Below are 21,318 nucleotides of genomic sequence, written 5' to 3' on the forward strand. Positions count from 1 at the left end.
AAAAGAACTGGATTAAAAGCCCTGAATATTCAGTTTTTTATAGATTTAAAACAATGTTTATTTTAGCTTTTTTTTAAATATATATTTTCAGATTTTACAAAATGATTTTTGAAATAAAAACACAGAAAAAATGGATTAAAAAATTACACTTATTGATTTAAAAGGGGGAAAATCAGGAAATGTAATATACATCTATACTCTTCATTTTAATTTGATCCTAAAACAGAAAGTCGGCACTCATGATTTACTTTCCCGGGCCACACAAAATGATGTGGCGGGCCAGATTTGGCCCCCGGGCCGCCACTTTGACACGTGTGGTTTACGCGTTGGGTATAAAAGAGGAATTTTAATGAGGTGGAGTTTGAATAAAGGAAGAAGCACATAAAAGAAAATCATTTGCACATATTATTCAAAATTGTGTGATGACAAATGTGTCCAAACTTAGACTCATTTGGATTTGTATGAGTCTAATGTTAATGCATTTGTAGCATTTCATGTTATAAAAGATCATCAAAATCATTTTTCTATCATTTTTTTTTCGTGACCAGTTTAGGGTAAAGTTAGCTGGGATACGCTCCAGCACCCCATAGCCCTGACAAGCCTAAGCAGTGTTGAAAATGAATGAAGGAATGAAATTGTTTTGTGTTGAAATAATTTTCATTATAAATTTGGGTTACATGTCCAATTTAATTTGAATTTTGCTTCTATCAAGATTTTTAACAATATAATTTCCTATGCCAAGTTAAACACGAGAACTCTTGAAGTTATTAAAATAAGTCAGTGTCGCTACCTGGTGGCTGGAAATTGCAGTACAATTACCTCTTAGACTACAGAATTGCATTAAATGTTCATATTTTAAAAAAATGGGGAAAAAAACTTTTGGCTGAAAGCAAACATGGAGACAAACTAATGTACATTGGAGTTGAATAACAGCGAATCAAGAGGTGCTTCTGCCCTGGAACAAATGGCATTGTTTACTCGGAACTGTGACTAAAAATAGACCTCATTTCCCATTCCTTGTGCATGAAGTCAAACATTTATGACCAATGGGGATATTAATAAGATAAGAGATGATACAGGAAACAATTAAAGCGCCGAGTGAACACGGATAATGGGACTGAGTCTGAGACACCTGATTTTGATGAGCCCTGATACCACAACCACAGAAATGTATGAAGGAATGTATATATAATGTGTATGTATGTGTGTATATATATACACACAAATATATATATATATATATATATATATATATATATATATATATATATATATATATATATACAAATATATATATATATATATATATATATATATACACACACACATCTACATATATATATAGAGAGAGATATATATATATACACGTACATATATATATTTTTTTATATATATGTATATATATGTGTATATATATATATGTATGTATCTATATATGTATGCATATATATGTATGTATATGTATATATGTATGTATACACATATAGATACATATATACATACACATATACATATATACACACATATATATACATATATATATATATATACACATATATATACATATATATACACATATATATATATATATATATATATATATATATATATATATATATATATATATATATATATATATATATATGAAGAAAATAGTTTTAACAGAATAAAAGTTGATATCAATTTAAGCAACAAGACACCTTTATTGACAAAGGAGTGTGGCGTGTGTCGTACACGGAGCCGGCCGTGTGCTTTAAATGAAGCATGAATTGTGCTCCGAGGCCTTTCCGGAAATAGCAGCTCACAAATTTGTCCGAACGATTATTGGGGACGTCTTAAAGGGCTCGCGATAAGCAACCAAATGTGTGGTACAAACATGATATGTTTTTCTGGGTCGCAGACCACTCTGTGATGTTGATGATTCCACTTTCTTCAAATGGAATCTATCAGAAGAGGTGCTAAATTTAGCTAGCTGATGAAGTAGCCAGACATCAGAACTTCAAAGGCATGTGGAGAACCAATCTCAGAGATGTTTTTTTGTTTTTTTTTGCTAAAGTCTTCTTTGCCGGAGATGGACGAGGAGGACATCCACAAACTGGGACTTGGAAAGGGACAACTCAGATCTGAAGGGCTGAACTGCTTGCTTCCCATCAAAGTGTCAGACGCAAATAAACGAAATGGGCATTCCTGAAAGAAGTGCCATGTCCCCGGTTCTTGCCGCTCACCGTAGCCTTCTAGCGGATTTCTTCAATAATTGCCAGATTAGGAGGCCATTAGAAGGCCAGAAAGTAGTTCATTTGAAGTAGTAGTTCCATCTCCTTGCTTCACAAACACGTTCATTCGGGTTCCGGGAAAGACATTTGGGCAAGGTGATCTAGAACTCGTGAGGCCTCAGTCCACATATCCATCAAGGTTCCCCACAAACTTGCTTCTGAGTCCTCATCCTTAGACTAAAATTGAAGTATTCCCTCCACCACTTTGGTCCCTTTGACCATTTCAGACAAGATCTTCAATCCTCCAATCGCGGGAGAACCAGACACCCTCCGCCAGGTCCTCGCTGGTCTCCGAAAGCTTCCACTCGGCCCGATAGCGCGAGTCCCCCACTTCCCGTCCGGCCTCTACCAGCTCGATCCGCAGGAAAGTTTCCCTCTCCGAGAGCACGGCCGCCGAGTCAGGGGCCCGGCTGGCGCCCGGCGCTCCGGGCGAGAACCGGGAGATCCCTCGAAAAGGACCGGGGCCGCTTTTTACGCCATTGCCACGGACCTTCTCTTTCTGCGTGGTCACGTCACCGGAGGGGGTCCCGTCTGCCGCCGACCCCGCCGTGAAATTCTTTCCCGGACCGTTGAACCACGAGCAGGGAGGCCATCGGAAAGCCAGGCACTGGGACACGGCGGCCAACCACAAATCCTGAGGCCGCGAGACGGCCGGCCCGGGAGATCGGGGACCCGAAAAAGCCTCCGGCTTCTCCGGTTCCTTGGCGGACTCGTCTTCCTCCACGTCATCATCGGTGGACAAAAGTTGGGGGTCCTCGTCGAGGCTGAAAGAGGTGCTGAAACCCCGACTCCTCTTCATCCCTCTTCCTGCCGCCGCCGCCGCCGTCGCTTCGTCCGAATCGGACGACGTGGATTCGTCCGACGATGTCGGGTCGGGCAAACGGTCTTGGCCTTTCCTCATCCCCTCGCCGCGTCTTTTTCTCTTCGGGACGGAAACGGCGAGTCGCCGCCGTCAAAGGGACGACGGCGATGGCGGCGGCGGTGGTGGAGGAGAGCGCTCTGCTCGCATGGCACTTTCTGACATAATCTGCGCTTCCAGCAAGCGGGCGGCGATGACGGCGTGATGTCACGCGGACACACGCGAAAGCAGGCGCGCACACGCTTGCATCCATGTGTTCGGGCCACACTAGACTGGAGCGCCCGCGGGGGGGAACGTTGATGTCACATGGCATGATGTCACATATGGCCGCCTGAATGAAAATAGGCCACCTCCGTCCGTGTACAAGAGAAGGAATCTGGCAGAATAAACATCAGCCATTTGAGCAACGTACGAACGCAGCGTGTCAGTTCCAGGATGACCCTGCGGGTTGAGGACTCTTCTGAGCAGGGTCTTCGCTAGGACTCATTTGTTTCAGTTGCATCCTTTAATCAACTCTTCCATGTGCCTGACTTCCTTGACAGTTTCATCTTCCGTCCTTTTTTTGCCATTTCGTGTCAAGTTGCCGAACAAAAAATTGGATATTCTCAGCGAATACAGTGGTACCTCGTGATACAACATGCTCGTCATACAACATGCTCGTGTTACGACGAAAATTTTGATGGAATAATTCGCTCGCGATACAATTAAAATTTCGAGATGCGACGAAGCCAGGTGGCCATGACAAGAGAGGCTGTTTATCATTGTAGCGCTAACATTCAAGAATTGAACATCCTCCCGTCATCAATAGCAGCCAAACATTTAAACCCATAGCAAACCCACATGATATTGCATGGGTGGGCAAACAAGGCGCAATTCCTATCAAGGCTTTCACGCGAACAATTTTTTTTTACGCGCAAGCGTATTATCTTTTACTCTCGCTCATTTGTGTAGTCGCTGCCAGTTAGCGTGATGGCATGCTACAAAGCTAATCTGTTTATATAACAGGCGGCGATTTGATGGAATCCTGCTTTTTACAGGGGGGATTTAAAAGAGGCCAACAACTAGCATATATGAAGATGTTGCGCGGGCATGTTTGCAAGCTCACTCACCTCCATTTAAGGACATGGCCGCCGCGTGTGGCTCCGTTGCACGTTTTCTTGCGTCAGCGGGGGTCAAGAGGGCACTCGACGTCGTCTACCCGTAGCATCTTATCTAACAAATAAGAAGCCATCGCTGATTAACAAAAACTTGGCTGCTAGCATTGGCTTAATGTGTAGCTTGGTGTCAACTAGCTGGTCAATGTGATCCGTTGACCGCCAAGTTGACATTTTATGACAATAATATCTTAGGTAAACAGGGTTGGATATAAACTGACTTGACCTGATTTCCGTATTTCAGTATTAAAAAATAACTTTCTTTTTTTGGTCACCTTGACATACGTTGTTTGGCATTAAGATTTATTTTTTTAAGTGTCAGCTTGCATATGTTGTTTCCTGAGCATGAGAAGAATTACGCTATGTACAAGATATATAAAACAAAATGAAAAATAAAATTTACAGGACAAAATACAAACATTTATTTGAATGTATTTCTCTCTATTTCATTAATAGTTTTTCTCCAAATTATTAGTTTGTTTTGACTATTTTTAAACTTTTTTTCAATAATCTTGTTTCATTATGAATTATTTGTATTTTTGTATTACTCACCTTTTATATTTTTTCTCATTTTTAAAAACATTGTTATTATTGCAATAGTTTTTCATTACATTTAAAAGGATTTATATATTATTTTAATTGTCTATTGCAAAATACACAGAAAAAAATGTTCACAATCGGACGTGAAATGTAGGCCTAAAAATATTATCCAGTGGGTCGCAATTGGCCCCTGCATCACATATTTGAGACCTTGCTAAAAAATAAACTAACTTTAAAGTGAGAATTCTGAGACATATATTAAATTTAGAAATTCGGACTTTCAGGTAAGAATCCTGTAAAACATTTACACTTAAGAGTTTTTTTTATTCCAAAGAACATATTTAGCAAAATTATACAATGATTTATCTTAAAATATTAGAAAAACAATTAAAATGAATTTTGCATAATATTAAAATGGAGTGAGTGCCATGTAAAGCGTTAGGCTTTCATAAAAAAATAAAAAATAAACACCCCGAGATGGAGAGATGACCTAGTTTACGTTACCGTCTCTATTTCTGGACTATGTACCCATATATAATTTAAAAGAAACATCGTAAAACGATGCACAAGCCATTAAATCGCCCCCATTCGTCAAGTTAACCGAGTAAATTGTCTTTTCCCATTCGGAGCAGGTGAGTTGACTGACACTTCGCTGCCGGTCGGACGGGGGCGCTTTGAACGCTTCACGAGCGCCCGCGGTGTAACAACACTTCCGATTGGCCCAAATCCCGGTAGCGGCTATAAAAAGCTGTCCGCAATTGGGCAGCCCATCAGAAGGGCGGTGCTTACGGCGGGAGTTTAGTCGATGTAGTCCGGAGCTCCGGCCACAGAGGCTGACGCGAGCGGGTGAGAACGAAATAAAGGAAGGAGGAAAAAGAAAGTGACGAGAGGGGCTCGATCGATGTCGGGGGCTTCGAGAAAGCCGGAACAATTCTTAATTTGTTTTTAAGTTGTCGTTTGAGTGGCGCCTATACCAAAGACAACAAAACCAAAATGCTTTGCCACGTTACCCGTCCGGACTCGGTGGTGATGGAAGTGGAAGTTGATGCAAAGGCGAATGGAGAAGACTGCTTGAATAAGGTATTTGTCGACACCTAAAAACGCCGCCGTTTGTCAAAATTATATTAATTCAAAAGATTTTAGACTAATTTTGATGTTATTTGCCGATCGGAGACTGCGCTCCTGTCAATCTGATCGCAAAACACAGTGTGGTGTGGCGTTCAATTCCCTACTTGAATGAAGGATATTTGAAATAACATCACGCCTATTATAGTTTCTTAAAAAATACTCTAATTTCCCGATTGCATTGAAAAAAGTGAAGGCGAATCCACATTTCTGCGGACGGCTACTCGCAAAGGTTACTCGAGTTCATTCTCATTGTCGAGCACGATGTTCTCTTTAAGTGCCTGCTTTTCGGATTCAATGCAAACTCGTCATTTTGGACTTCAGACGATCTTACTTTTCCTAAAGAAAACTTTTCATCCAATTCAAATAAGTCGTCCACGAAGGACTTTTCTCATGTTATGTAATCTGGAGCCCGCCGGCTTCTGCTCCGAGAGCAGGGGCGTAACGTCAGGGGGATGCCACAGGGGCGCGTCCCCCAACAAAAAACCCTCAAAACAACATGTATTTTGCTTCATCATTAAACAAAAGTGATTCGATTACGAAGCTAGAAGAGTTAAATATTAGCTCTCATTTTAGTAACATTTTTGGGGGGGTAAATTAGTCAATTAGTTTATTTGTAACCACTATCTTAAATCTTTTGCCCCTTTAAACCAGGTTTGCAGAAAATTGGGGATCATAGAGGTGGACTACTTTGGGCTACAGTTGACGGGCAGCAAAGGAGAGAATTTGTGGATGAACCTGCGAAATCGCATCTGCCAGCAAGTGGACAGCGTGACGCCGTGCCGGTTGCGGCTTCGCGTCAAGTTCTTTGTCGAGCCTCATCTCATTCTACAGGAACAAACCAGGTACTATCTCAATATATACTCTTTTTTTTAATCCTGTAATTAAGTGCCTGCCTTTGAGCGTAAAAGAATCCTGTCTATTTAGACTGATGTCACTGTCAATGGAAGCCAATGAGTTAAAAACTGAAAAACTAAGCTGCAGGAAATGACCTTTAGTAACCCCATCTCCAAGCTCTTCTGGGGTTACTACAGTTCATTTTTTTTGCAGCCGGATATTGAGCCAGCAGCTCTCTACCCGCCACCCCCCGTCTTTGCATGACCTTTGTCAATGAGCACCCCCCTGCCCCCCAATTCACAAGTCAGTAGGCATTGTGCAGTGGCGCTTTGTGACGACCGCAAAACGGCGCTTTGACATTTTTGCAGTGACCGCTCGGGGAAACGGCGCAACTGAGGCCGAGAAATTCTACCGTCAGCGAGGTTGTTGGGGGATTTCAAGTGTACTTGAAGGGTACTTGGCTAAAGGCAAAAGATAGATACTCTTAAAAAAATAAATAAATAACATAGCATTGGGGTAATGAACCATTTGAAATCAAATTGAATGATTGATAGCTTCAGGTTAATATGTTAACATCACTGTCTGGTTAATGTAAAAACTGTTCATATTTAAATGCCCTCTGGTTTGCTTATCACCATCAATGGCAGCCATTGAGTTAACTATATCTAATCCTAAAATGCTCACACAAAACATTATAACTTGTCATTTACAACAAAATATTGTACTCTTGCTCGAAAAGCTCGGCTAGCATGCAATAGTGTCCTACGGGTGTCATTTTACATGCGTGCCTGCGACTGTCAACTCATGACTTTGTTCACCCCGACATCGCGTAACACCCCCCACGCCCCCCTTTTGGTTTGCGCCGCCAGCCATCTGTTGATAACCCCTTTGCTAATCTAACACAAGTCACAGCGCAGGAAGCCAAGTGGCCCTCACATGCTTTCCCTAGAGGGTGTTTTTATGTGAGTAAGATGCCTTTTACTTTCCCCCCAAAGATTGCTAAATCTATGGGGCTAGTGTCACGACAAGCTCTGACAAAGGCAACAACTCATCTATTTTTTTTCTATGATCAGTTTTTCAAACAAAGGAATCCCAATAACAGACGTAAGATAGAATGGGCTACATCCAAATCCGTCTATTTATAGTCACAACTGCGGACACAAGTGGGACTGCTTGTCAAGGCTGATTAGTTTGACGCTTTTGAAGTGTTGCTAAGGACTGGCGTTCCCAAATTAAGCCTTTTTGGTCATTGAAAAAAAATGAACTGTTGATATACTGTATTTTCTGGACTAAGTATTTGGTTGGGCCTGCGACTGATATTAGAGTGCGACTTGTATACTTATTTTTTGGGGGAGTGTGGGGGCTATAGTTAGCTGAAAATAGTTAAATAGAATATAGTTATGGTTTCTGATTTTAAAAAAATGCCCTCCCAAAAATGAGACTTTTACATTTTTACTTTTTCATTGTGCATTTTTTCATCTTGTACTCGGGTGCGACTTAGTCTGAAAAATATATTTTAAAAATATTTTTTTATTCAATTATTGTACTCGTCTAGGAATCCAAAGATTTCTATAAATGACTCCTATGGGTCAATTCTTATTTATTTTGAAGCATTTTATAGGTCCCTTTCTTTTTATACCCAGTTATTTCCTATTTATTTGTGGCTTTGCTGGTATCTGTGGGTTACTTCCTTTTTTTTTTTTTTTTTAGGGGGGTCATATACGGGTCAGCTGCTATTGATTTTGGTTCAATTCCAAGTCACTCCTGGTTTATAAGCTACTTCCTGTTGATTTTGTGACATTTCAATGACAAACTCTGACTAGCGACCCCACCAATAACACTAAAGTTGATTTACTGTTATTTTTTTAATAGTACTTGAATACGTGCCCTTATAGATGGTTCAACCAAGAAACAGTATTTTAGTCAAACAAAAATGTCATCAAAATCGATGTACCCCATCTTAAAATAACTGTCAAAACACAATTGCAACGTGTTCGCGTCAAGCTTTTCGCGTTCGAGCCGCCATCACCCTTGACCCACTTAATGCGGGCACGCCTCGTCGCCGTCACGCTTGCACACACGCTCGTATACGTTATGCAAAAAGGCCCGCGTGGAAGGCAGTGGGATAATCCGTGCGTGCGCAAAGGTAATGTTCAACTGGTGTTTTGAGAACATTAACGCGCCAAAAACACTGCTGTTATGGAACCTTCAAGTGCTATTGTGTGTAAGCTGTTTGTGCAGCAACTGAGCTCAGCAGTTTGCAGCAAAGCCAAAAAAATAAAGGGGGCGCTCACTTCCAAGCATGTTGATTCTATACCCCCTCCTACTTCTTCTTATATGGCGTTTGTATTACATAACATGCTGCACTGAGCGCGCTACTTATGTAATTTGCCATTCTTCAGCCACGTTGCGGTTGGCCCACCAGAGTTATACTGTATGTAATCTTATTTTTTAACTCATAGTGGCAGGCGAAAGGGAATTGGACATCTAGTGCCGTCAATGGCATTGAAAGATGAGCATTTAAAGTCTAATGTTAAGTGGTAGGAAATTAGTTAAGTGTTGGTATGGCTTTTTTTTAGGGTGGGGGGGATATGGATCAGTATTGAGGACGCTAGCATAACTCAGGCTAATGTCAGTTTTCAATGTTTTGCACTAAAATGTCATCGTTTTAGCACTACCAGACATCCCAGTTGGATTGAGTTGGACATTTATTGTTGTTAATGGCTGACGACGAGTTATGTATTGGTGTGGACTTGTTTTCTCATTTTTTAATATATATTATAGTAGCATTGGTCATTTAGTGATGTCGCTTTTTCTCAAATTTGTTCTATTTTTTTGTAAAAGAGAATTTAAAATAGTTCATTTTAGCCAACATTTATAGTTTGCACAAGTAAAAAACTGTCAGTCGAATATAATGCTGGAATTTTTCTCTCTTACAAGTGACAAACTCAGACTGAGCGCCTAATCCTTATCTTTTACTCCAAGTTGGACAAGTAAAAACTCAAAGAAACAATGTTGCAACAAGTACTAGCGCTAATGTTATCGCTATTTTAATGAAGAATAGCCTGCTTTTTCTTAGTATCCTTCTAAAAGAAGAGACAAAATAACTTTGTCGCAGCGGTACAAAGACTTGCGTTTATCGTACACCAGCAGCCCTCTTTTTAATGTCTATCTTTTTGATATGCATGAAATAAAGCTCTGGGCTTCAAGAATCAGTGAAGTAAGGACACGGGCCCCCTCCCCCAAATAAAACGCTTGTTTTAGTGTCGCCTTTGTAGTTGAGCATCTTATTTGCATTCATTTGCGCGGTCCAACAAATGTTGAACTTAAAGCCGCCGCTCGAGGCCGTGTTATTTTTTTAAATTTGTCTTTTTACTTCCCACCCTTTCATTCAATTTGGCATGCGTCGGGTGCAACGGTAGGGCATGAGCACTTGGCAAACACTTTAAAAAAAATCTGATTTAATCTGTTAACCTTTTTGTGTTTGAGATTTTTTTGCTGTTTAGCTTTGAGCTAAAGTTTAACTACGGTGGAATCTTAACTATCTTGAGCACTCACCTGAAACTGACTTGATTCTGCAATAATTGTCACAAAATAAAGTAGCTCATGAACGTCCCATATATAATAATAATAAAATATAGTCCAGCAATTAAAATGTTAGCAAAATCTTCACATGGTTACATCACTGATCAAAATGATCCCTGAATTTTTATTTAATAATTGGTGGGTTTTGAGGGGATTTTTATTTGTATTTTTATAATTTGCTTATTTTGTGTGTGTGTGTTGGGGCCAAAAATATACCTGATTATGGCTCATAAAACTGAGTAAAATTAAGTAACTTTTACTAAGGTGATTAAATTTTATTTGCGGCCCCGGCGTTAATGTTGATAATATACATTCATTATTATGTATCTTTACCATCAAAGAAAGGGCCATTTTGACTACAAACATTGGATCCCATTAAATTTTTACCTATACATAAATTTAATTAAACCAGGCGGTGAAATTAAAGTTGCTGAAAGAGGGAATCAATGAATATTGAAAAAAAATTGCAATATCTTGACTATTTAATGTGTTAATAAATAGCTATTTTGGTAAGAAAACAAGTCAGTGGACTTTACTTGGTTTGTGTGATTTATAGGACTGGCCTTTTTTCAAAAATAAATAAAAAAAAGTGGGCGTGCTAGTTGGTTTTAATGTCATTATGGCAACTTTCCTGTACGAAATGGCAACGCGCATACTATGGAAACGGCAGTTTGTCAGCCCGGACTGACGAGGGTTTACTAGAGTTCATTGACTGCGAGTAACCCCGGCATTTGAAGCACCAGCACAAACCACATTGTTTGGGATGGATACTCTGGCGGGCCATTGGCTGCTTCAAGCAGCGGTGTTGGATTTCACTTCATGTTAAGACGTTTCATTCTAGAAGACCCGAAAGTGGGACAAAGCTTTTATAGACACTAAAAAACCTTTTATTTGACTTTGCTGCCATTTTGGTTGTCCCCTTCTTAACAATATCTGAACAATCGTGTATTATTTAACCGTTGCTGCTTTTACGTTCCACGTCGTAACCTGACTTGCAAGCTGATAAATCATGTTATTTGTATATCGAATCGAATAAACCGAACGGCCAATACATTTGACGTTGCGAAACAAACCGGAGTTTCTTTTAAAATGAACGCTTTTAAAAAATAATAGTATTTAGATGTCTATTTAAAACGATGCTTGTCTGTTTTGGGTAGGTTCCTTTCAGTTTTTGGGTCATTTCTTATTCATTTTGTATCATTTCTTGAGGATTTTATGGAATTCTTGGGTCATTTACAGGTTATTTTCTGATTATTTTGGGGCAGGGTCATTTCATGTATATTTTAGGTCATTACATTCCTAAAGGGACATAAAGTAGTTTGTGAGAAAATGTTTGTCTGCCTTCCACTAGCTATGCCTTGCAGGAGTTGCGCTCCATCCATTTACAGCTCGGATAGTTGTTATTTATTTATACTAACCGCGTGAGAAGCAGTTTTGTTTTTGAGGAGCATCTGTGGGAGAGTGCATAGTTTCACTTTAAAGCAGTCAGACTGGAAGCGCTGTCAAGCTTCCTCGCTGATATTTTTCTGAAAATATTTGTCCCGGGCAGGCAAGGGTTGGATGACATACAGGTCGCTAAATTAATTGGGCGTCTACCGCTGTCGATGTCATTAAATGTCTGAAAATGGCCTATTTCCAGGAAATAGTAGCTATTTATTTTAATGTCTTTTCCCATTAACTTATTCATTGGCTGCCTTTGAGAGTTAAGAATCAATTTTAATATTAAACAAGTACCAATTGATAGCAGTGCTATGAATTTCAGACTTCTCTGGCCTAATTAAATTTTTCAAAAACATTTAAAATAAAAACATTAACTCATTGGCTGCCATTGACGGCACGAGAAACAATTTTAGTGATGCGCTGGCACCACTAGATGGCAGCGCTGTAAATGGGTGACAAATACATTTTTACAATGACACCAACTTTTTAGAAATAAAAACAATTCTTTTACTTAAATTCAATGTACTCATTGGCTGCCATTGACAGTGCTAGACACACATTTTCTCCACTCCCCCACTTTAAGTGGATTGGACGTCTACAAGGGGTCAACAAAAGTAAAAGGATGATTGCATGTGGCGATGAAATGGTCTAGCAATTTTTTTAAGAGCAATTCATTCTCAAAACGAGCTTCAGCGCATTGACGACGAGGGCTAATAAGTCGTTTTCTCCTGAACTGCAATAACCCTGGCTGGAAACTTGTCCGATAGTAACCCCAGGCTAGCTAGCACCCCGCCGCTCTCCGAGTCATTGTTTTGCATCAGGTAGGCCGCAAAACCGGCGGCGCTGTGTCACATGACTCCCGCTGGCCCCGACACAATGGAGCAGTGTTTGTTGTGTGCGCACGAGGGGCTCGGATTGGGATGTTTGACACCAAATCAAAGCCCCGTTTGTAACACCTACGCCGGCTGGGTCGCGATCGGGCGCCATCGTCAAAGGGAGAGCCCCTATTTGGGAACACGAGTAGTGTTTACTACAGGCAAACTTATTATTCTTAGTTTTTCACCATTTTTTTTGCTTATGGATTTAAAAAAAAAAGAATAATTTCAAAGTGTTTTATTTTATTGTCCATTAGGCTTCATTTGACAATTTTTTTTTCTTATGGATTTAAAAAATAATAACAATTTCAAATTGTTTTATTTTATTGTCAATTAGGCTTCATTTGACAATTTTTTTTGCTTATGGAATTAAAAATAATAATAATTTCAAATTGTTTTATTTTACTGTCCATTAGGCTTCATTTGACTTTTTTTTGGATTATGGATTTAAAAAAAAATTGAATAATTTCAAATTGTTCTATTTTATCGTACATTAGACTTTTTCCTTTTAATAAACTTAGTTATTATTGCCCATCGCAAAATATCTGCAGGCAACTAATAAAATTGGATGGCAAATGGGGGCTCCAAAGTGGGTTGCATATTTAAATACCCCTATCCTATATGCAAAACTTTTTTTTTTTTAAGAATTTGACGTGGGTAAGGTTACTGTGTCATAATTCAACCGCACAAGTCTTGAGTCAAGGTTACCACAGTTCAGAAGCTGAGTGATGATGTCAGCATTATCCATCGGAGCGTTTACCTCCTGCCGCTAAAGAATTCCTTACATCTGGAGTCCCAAACAATGGTCAGCTCGCGCCCCCCCAGCCAAGACTTATTTTTTCAGGGCTGGCTGTTTTCTTTGACCGCACCAGAACTGGGTGTTCTCGTCACGTTGTTCAAGCCAAACAACAAAAACGGCTCGGCCTCCGATGACCGCCTCCTTCTAATAGATTTCCCCAAACAAAGCCAAAACGCCGTTGCCGGAAAGCGCGGTGAGACTTACGACCGCTCTTTCGGCTGTCTCTTTTTACAGGAAGTTCTGGTTGCGCGTCTCGCCGAGCTATTGAACGCGAGAACTGAGTCATTGGCGTTTCTTTGTGTTCCAGTTGACTGTAATTGGGTAAACTTTGAGTAACCCGTTGCCATGTCGCCGTCAGGCATGTCTTTTTCACCCACGTGAAAGAAGACCTCCACAACGGCCATCTGCGAATGGGCTCGGAACAGGCCGAAGAACTGAGCGCCCTGCTGGCCCAGGCCGAGTTCGGAGACTACAACCAAAACACGGCCCGGTACTGGTACTCCGAACTGTGCGGCGAGGAGCCCTGTCCCACCACCGTCGACAGGTACAAAACCCCAACTACGGCGCCGCTTTTTATTGCAAATGATTGAATATGGCCTGCACAAGAAGCTTAAATTTAGCTGACATTCTGTTGCGCTTCTCAGCTTTAACATGAGTAGATTTTGTCACTCTATTCGCTCAGGTGTTGAAATCTGACAGAAAAAATAGCCTAAAATTTCAGTATTTAGTTTTACGGAAATAAATGTAAACATTTGATATTTTGCTGGTGGGTTTCTTGACTTTTTTTTTTGCCCTCGCTGGACATTTCAGTGTTGTTTCAGTAGCATAGATGTGAATATAAAAGTTTAAGATCGTCATTTAAGTGATATTATGTTCACCGTTCGGGTGATCTTTGTTAATTGTGAAACAAGTGGCTAAATTCTAGTCTAGCAAAATTCTAATTTAATCTAATCTATTGTCAGAAAAATATGTTTTAATTCATTTATGAGTTTCAGTGTTTTTCTTGCAAGATGGCAATCGGCTTTTTTTTTTTTGCAACCTTTGAAAATCCCTTATTGACCTAATAAATATATTTTGCAACATCCTTGTACCTTTGAATGGAGGTTAGGGGGGAAAAAAGACTCCACTAACAATGTGACCCACCCATAAGCCATTATTTAAACTGGTATAGCCAACCATGAATAACCATTTTTCCCTGCCATTGAAACGGATTGGACGTCTATCAATTGCAGCCAATGAGCAAATCCTTCAAAATAAATACCTTTTCAGATGATCTCTTTTCCTTGAATCGGATCCTTTTGAATTTTCTGCAAACGGCCCTCTGGAAAAAAGAAAAAAGACACCATTTAAAGATCGATCCACACATTGAAGTCTTTTCACAAATATTGACTGGAGTTAAGCAATAGCGCCTTCCTCGACTACTGTATGAGTTAATGTTTGTTTTTTGGCGACAGCATCGTATCCAGACACAAAGCCTTGCGAGGTTTGAGCCAGGCCTCGGTGGAGTACCAAGCCCTGCAGCTGGTCTCCTCGCTGGAGCATTACGGCGTGGAGTGGCACTGGGCCCGCGACGCCAACGGCCAGCGCTTGGCCATCGGCGTGGGACCCGAAGGCATCGCCTTTTGCAAGGAGGACTTCGACCTCATCAATCGGTGCGACCCATACTCGGTCGGCCATTCAGTTTGGTGTCATTCTTAAATTTGTATTTTTTTTGTGCAGAGTCAGCTACCCTGTCATCCAGATCGCTACCCAGTCCGGCAAGACGGTGTACCTGACGGTCACCAAGGACAACAACGACAGCGTGGTACTTATGTTCAAGTTGATCAGCAACCGCGCCGCTAGCGGCCTCTACCGCGCCATTACGGAAACGCACGCTTTCTACCGGTAAGTTGATCCTCGCTAAAATTATGCTCGATTACATTTGTGGTCGAAATGTATGTGTATTTATGTATGTATGTGTATATATGTATGTATATGTGTATGTATGTAGATGTGTATATATATATATATATATATATATATATATATATATATATATATATATATATATATATATATATATATATATATATATATATATATACATACACACACATGCATAGATACATACATGTGTGTATATATGGTTTTTTTTCAGTTTTCTAAAGAGATTCAATGAAAATGTAATTTCAAAGAAACTCCATGTGCTCAATTGATACAAAAGCAAAGCGCCCTGCCACGAGTTTGACCCACGAACCCATGCGTCCGTCCGTCCAGGTGCGACACGGTGACCAATGCGGTGATGATGCAGTACAGCCGCGACTTCAAGGGCCACCTGGCCTCGCTCTTCCTCAACGAAAACATAAACCTGGGCAAGAAATACGTCTTTGACATCCGCCGCACCTCCAAGGAAGCCTACGACAGTGCCCGCCGTGCCCTCTACCACGCCGGCGTGTCGGACTCGGCCTCCCTCCCCGTCGGCGAGCGCTCCCCCGGCCGGCGCGATGGCTCGGACGACGACGACGGCTCCGACTGCGGCAGCTGCCGGGAGAGCCGGGCGCTGCAGGAGAGGCTTCACAAAGTACGCGAGGCGCTCCTGTGCACGCTGTGCTGCGAGGAACAGATCGATGCCGCCTTCTGTCCCTGCGGGCACCTGGTGTGCTGCCAGACGTGCGCCGACCAGCTGCAGGTGAGGCCCCGCCCACTGTAGGTACGCGATCTGCTCGGGGTGCTAAATGTGGCCAAAGAGTCAAAATTCGTAATGCCTGTTTAAAAGTGCGCCGGTCGTTAGGCGTTCGCAAAATTGCCTGTTTAAAAATGCTTCTAATACAGTGAGTGACATCACACGTAGAGATGATTATTAATAATTTTGTATTAAAAACATCCCTCTAAAACTTTTTCAACTTTTAACACTTAACAACCCTTTTTAATGTCTTATGCTTTTTGTTTTTGCGTGTTTAACCCTTTGACTGCTTAAAGCACATTTGTGCAAAAATTAAAACTGTCAATAAATAGCAAAAATGCACCCCATGCCAAAAAACATCAAAAAATTATTTCAAAGAAGGAAATAGAATCCTTCTATATTATAACAGAGCTGTCAAATGTCAAAAATCATATTTCATAGTTAGTGAAGACATTTCAGATGTTGTGGCATACAAAATAAAGCTCACCATGATCTAATTTTCTAATGCATTTTAAATTGTTTCCTTTTTTCAACAGTTAATTCTTACAAAGAAATAAAAAAACAGCAAATCAACTATTAATCCCGTTTTTGTTTTGCGGACATGGCTAACACTTTCAAAATAATTGTTTTGATAACGTACAAAATTAAAACTCATTTAGAACATGACATTGCATTTCAAAACGAATCGTCATGGTAAGTTAAAATGGCGCGGCAAAAAAAAGAAAACTTTAAACATTTTTTTTTCCCATGTAAATTGCTAGAAAAAAAGTTTGATTATTTTTAAAACAAAATGCGTATTTAGTGTTTTGGTAAAATGCAATTTTTCGCAAGCATAAATACTCTCAGAATTGGGCACCCAAAGGGTTAACTATTATATTTGACTATTTTTCACCTAGCAAATCCTGGATAGTATTTTTACCAAATGTGCATGTTTTTAAAGTGTAATCAGACCGTTGTTGTGACATCATAAGGCGGCCCCCCAGCATATTTTGCCCCCCCGAGCAGATCGCGAACCTACACCGCCTTCCCTTTTTTTTGGGGCGTGGCGTAACCGCAATCGTGCCTGCCCCCGCAGGCGTGTCCGGTGTGCCGCTCGGAAGTGGAGCACGTGCAGCGGGTCTACCTGCCCACCTGCGCCAGCCTCCTCAACCTGGCCAACGCCGTCCCCATGTGCCGCGACCTGGACCAGGGCGGCGACTACGACAAAATCTTCACGCACACGTGAAGGACGGACGGCGCTTGTGCTTCCCCGAACTCTTGCGCATTTGCGCCGCCAAATGCTTTTAGCACTCCCGTCCCGGTCGAAAAAAATCCGTTGGGCTGATGTTTGACGTCTGCGTTTTATTCCGATTTCCCTCGTTTTACTTTTTAAAATTTCCCCCACATTTTAAGTGAACTCAACTATTATTTAAGTGTTTTCTTTTATCTCAATTTCACGCTCCCATGCTAGTATTAGGGCCGCACAAAGACAAAAACCACTATTAAGTTCTAATGTTAGTACTTTATGTTAATGGAATCGACACGGCTAGATAGTATTATTGCAATTTATGAAATAAACAAACAAAGCTTTACGTGAAAATACAAGTATGCCAATACATTCATATTGCAGCGCTATGTTTTGAGGTTGCCTAACATTTTAATATTAGCTGTGTCAGCTTCAATCTCGTAATATTATGTATTAAATCGTATAATATTACGACGTGTGACTTAATTTTCATAACGTTCTGACTCACGTAGGCGTATTTTTTTTGTGCGGGTGGCCCTAACACTCTTACGCCGAGTTCACTGACACTCCGCTTTTTAAAACCCGATTGCGAGCACCCCATTTACGAAGAATAACTCCATGCCAAAGGACAGCACAAACAAAACTACCTACAAATGGGAAAAAACACAAAAAAACACGAAAGCAAAAGGTGGGCAACCTCGGGCATTTGGTCCGAACCCTCAGAACGTTAAAATAATCATCCAAATCTCTTGCCTTAAAGTCAGTTTTTGTAATTTTGCTACTTTCTTTTTATACAAGGGCCCGTTTGTATCATAATTTATATCTTTTTTTTCTTTTCAAACACCTAAAAAAATCATTAGAATGTCAATTTCATTCCCTTCCCACTTCATACCGATTGGACACCCACCAGGGAGAAACTCTTCAATTTCCAGATCCAAAATGGCGGCCCACCTGTGCTTTCAAAGCCTTGAGAATTCTTCGTGACTTTCACAAAGGGTACAAAGATGCGTGCAATTTTTTTTAATTTTATTTTGTATTTAAATGTCCACTATTTAAGAAGTACACTGTCACTTTAACAAGGAAGCTGCCGCCACACTGTTTTAGTTTAAGGAGTTTTGGCCTTAATGTAGCATCTTTGTTTCCACTTTTATTTTATTTTTTCTTGCCACAAAGTCATTTTGTTCGCAAGTAGCGATTTGTTTCTGTTTTCTGAAGCATTCTACGCTCTGTAAGATATTGTTTGCTTTTGACAAAGTATTAATAAAGGTATTTTGGTTTTTTTAATTAAGAGACTTGGCTTTGGATTTGTCTCGTTGAAGTGTTTTTTTAGGGCGTTGACTTCTTCAATTTGGGGCGTGAGCTCATGGAAATAGCAGCGAAAGAAAATTGAGGCATGTGAGGAAAGGGTAGCGTCACGATTCCAAAGCGGACCAACGGGTTTTTCACAGGAAGGTTACGATGTGTCAAGTAAACAAACTGTGGAGTCAATTTGCTTCATTTTAATTTTGTTTGTTTATGCTTATTTGGGCACTTTTCTATGTCACAAGCTACATGCTACATTATGTTTATATCTGTCAACTAGAGCTGTCAAAATTAGCAGAATAATTATCAGAATAGTTGATTCAATTGAAATTCAATAGTACATATTTTAACATTGTTTTAATTCCATGAAAATACTGTAAATATTTTTTTAATGATTTTTTAAAATAACAATTGGAAGTTGCCAAAAGTCATATTATAGTATAAGTTAGTATTCTTCAATTTAAAATGTAGTGCCACCAAAGTTGTTTTTAAATTTAATTCTAGTGAAGCGAGTTCAAATGAACTACGACCACCCGGCTCGCTCGCACATTGGAAGCTGCAGGCAGCAATAAATCTACAATGAATTCATACCTGTCAACCTCTGCCGATAACTGCCCTTATAAATGATTATGATTCCCCTTACAAACCCCCCAAAAAACTTACAAACACCGTACGAGTCGTACGGTGTTTGTAAGGTTTTTGGGGGGTTTGTAAGGGGAATCATAATCATTTATAAGGGCAGTTATCGGCAGAGGTTGACAGGTATGTGAATTAGTCACTCCTGAGAGAAAGAAATTGAAAAAGTGAGTTTAATGGATTTTTGCGTAAATCTCCCTATTTTTTATTTTTTAATTACAAAGCGAGTGAGCTCTAGTAATGAAAAGACCTTTTAAATAAGGTTTAAAGTTAACTCTTGTCAAAGTAATCATTTGTTTCCTTTAATCCCTGACTCACATTTACATGCATAACAACCAAAAACTAACCTGGTCAGGATATTTTTCCCTAAACCATTTGTCAGGCTGGATGTTTTTGATCAAATATTGACTAGAAGAGAGTAAAAGTCAGCCATCCTGAATAAGACTCCACTTGAAATATTGATTGTAATTTAAGAAATGTACTTTTTGGAGTATTGGGTCATACATGGTTGTGTTTCAATGCTAAAGTCCACTGAACGTGGCTTCATGTTCATTCGTGTACAGTACCGCTGATAACGTTGAGTTCACATTATATAATACCACTAAATAATTCAACTATTTCCTCTTTGAAATCAGATTACTTGTACAGTATGAAAGGCAATTGAGGCCGCTAAAAGTATACTATTTGTATTTAATCTACTTCTTCGGCCTTTATAGGGCAAGTAACTATTATCATAATTCATTAAAAAATGGCGTGCACATCAGAATTCTGGTCATATAAATCCCAATATTAACATTTATGTGGCCCAATTAAAAATATGCCCCATTTAGCAACCCAATAAAGGGTTAAAAAGTCATCTTTTTTTCCTTGAAAGCTCTGTTTGACAATTATCGCCTATAAAACAAAGAGAATTTTTAATATTTCAGTCTAAAGTCGAGCCAAAAGTGCCAATAGGATAAAGTGGCCAGATGTGGATTTGTTTTCATTTCTCAATTTATTGCATCTGCCATGTTTAATCATGTAAAAAAATGTCACCTGTAGAAACCACGCAACACATGCGGGAAAAGAACCAGGCGCTTTTCTTTGGAAACGTTTACCCAGGCACGCAAGTACGAAGAAGAAGAAGCGCCTGCGTCAGCTTTTTCTTATCTATTCAGAACAGCCCACAATTCAATTATGCCAACAGATGGCTCATTAAAAGACGCAAGAACATTTGGACTGCTATAAAACTGTTTTTTTACATTTTGAGTTCACTCATTTCTATTTTTTAAACCTAAAAAGAAGCTGAATGGAAAATTTCTCACAGTTGACAGGTGGAGCTTGTTACGAGGTACAAAGGTGAATTGAGAAAAAAAAGGAATAAGTTATTCATACACGTATTTGCGGTTTATGAAATACTGCTCGTAATTGTTCTGAATATGTTACTTAGTCATGACAATAGTAACGCATGGGGTCACCTATTTTTAAAGGCGTTATGCTGCCCTCTGCGGGTGAATGCAGGAGCTACAATTAAGATACACGTTAAATTCCATCGAATGGTTTTGTGATATGATAAAAATTCCCGAAAATTGTTTATGTCAAAAAATAATACACCCAATAAACGTTCGGGTTTACATGTAGACCTTTTTAACTTTTTAAAAAAATAATTAAAAAGATTGAGCTGCTTAAATCAACTGGGATGTAATGTTTGGTATTTACATGTGCATGACCATCTTGTTTTACAGACACCAAATCATCAAAACATGCTCCAAATTCAACAAGAAATGACCCGGATATTCCCTAAAATCAACAAGAACCGATCCAAAAGGTACTGGGAGTTACTCTGGATGCTCCCAAATGTACCAAAATACTCAAATCTACAGGTAGAGACGTTAAAGCAGCCCAAAATTACCCCCTGGCCTATCACTGACAACAATACACATGTCATTTAAATTCAAAGCTCATTTTTCAGCGCCATGGATGCCGCAAGACGTCCAATCCATTCTGACTGAGAGAGTCTAAAACGA

At 39.8% G+C, this 21,318-nt stretch overlaps 1 protein-coding gene across 1 annotated transcript; it reads left to right on the top strand.

Moving 5' to 3' along the window:
* Window positions 1-5,615: 5,615 nt before the first annotated feature.
* mylipa (myosin regulatory light chain interacting protein a) lies at window positions 5,616-18,658 on the top strand. The gene is made up of 7 exons (XM_077591403.1): window positions 5,616-5,906; window positions 6,606-6,796; window positions 13,846-14,031; window positions 14,942-15,139; window positions 15,207-15,371; window positions 15,744-16,155; window positions 17,225-18,658. The coding sequence occupies exons 1-7, from the start codon at window positions 5,820-5,822 to the stop codon at window positions 17,372-17,374; spliced, it is 1,389 nt and encodes a 462-aa protein (XP_077447529.1). The 5' UTR covers window positions 5,616-5,819; the 3' UTR covers window positions 17,375-18,658.
* The last annotated feature ends 2,660 nt before the right edge of the window (window positions 18,659-21,318 follow it).

This window comes from Stigmatopora argus, chromosome 21, assembly GCF_051989625.1.
Source record: "Stigmatopora argus isolate UIUO_Sarg chromosome 21, RoL_Sarg_1.0, whole genome shotgun sequence".
NCBI lineage: Eukaryota > Metazoa > Chordata > Actinopteri > Syngnathiformes > Syngnathidae > Stigmatopora > Stigmatopora argus.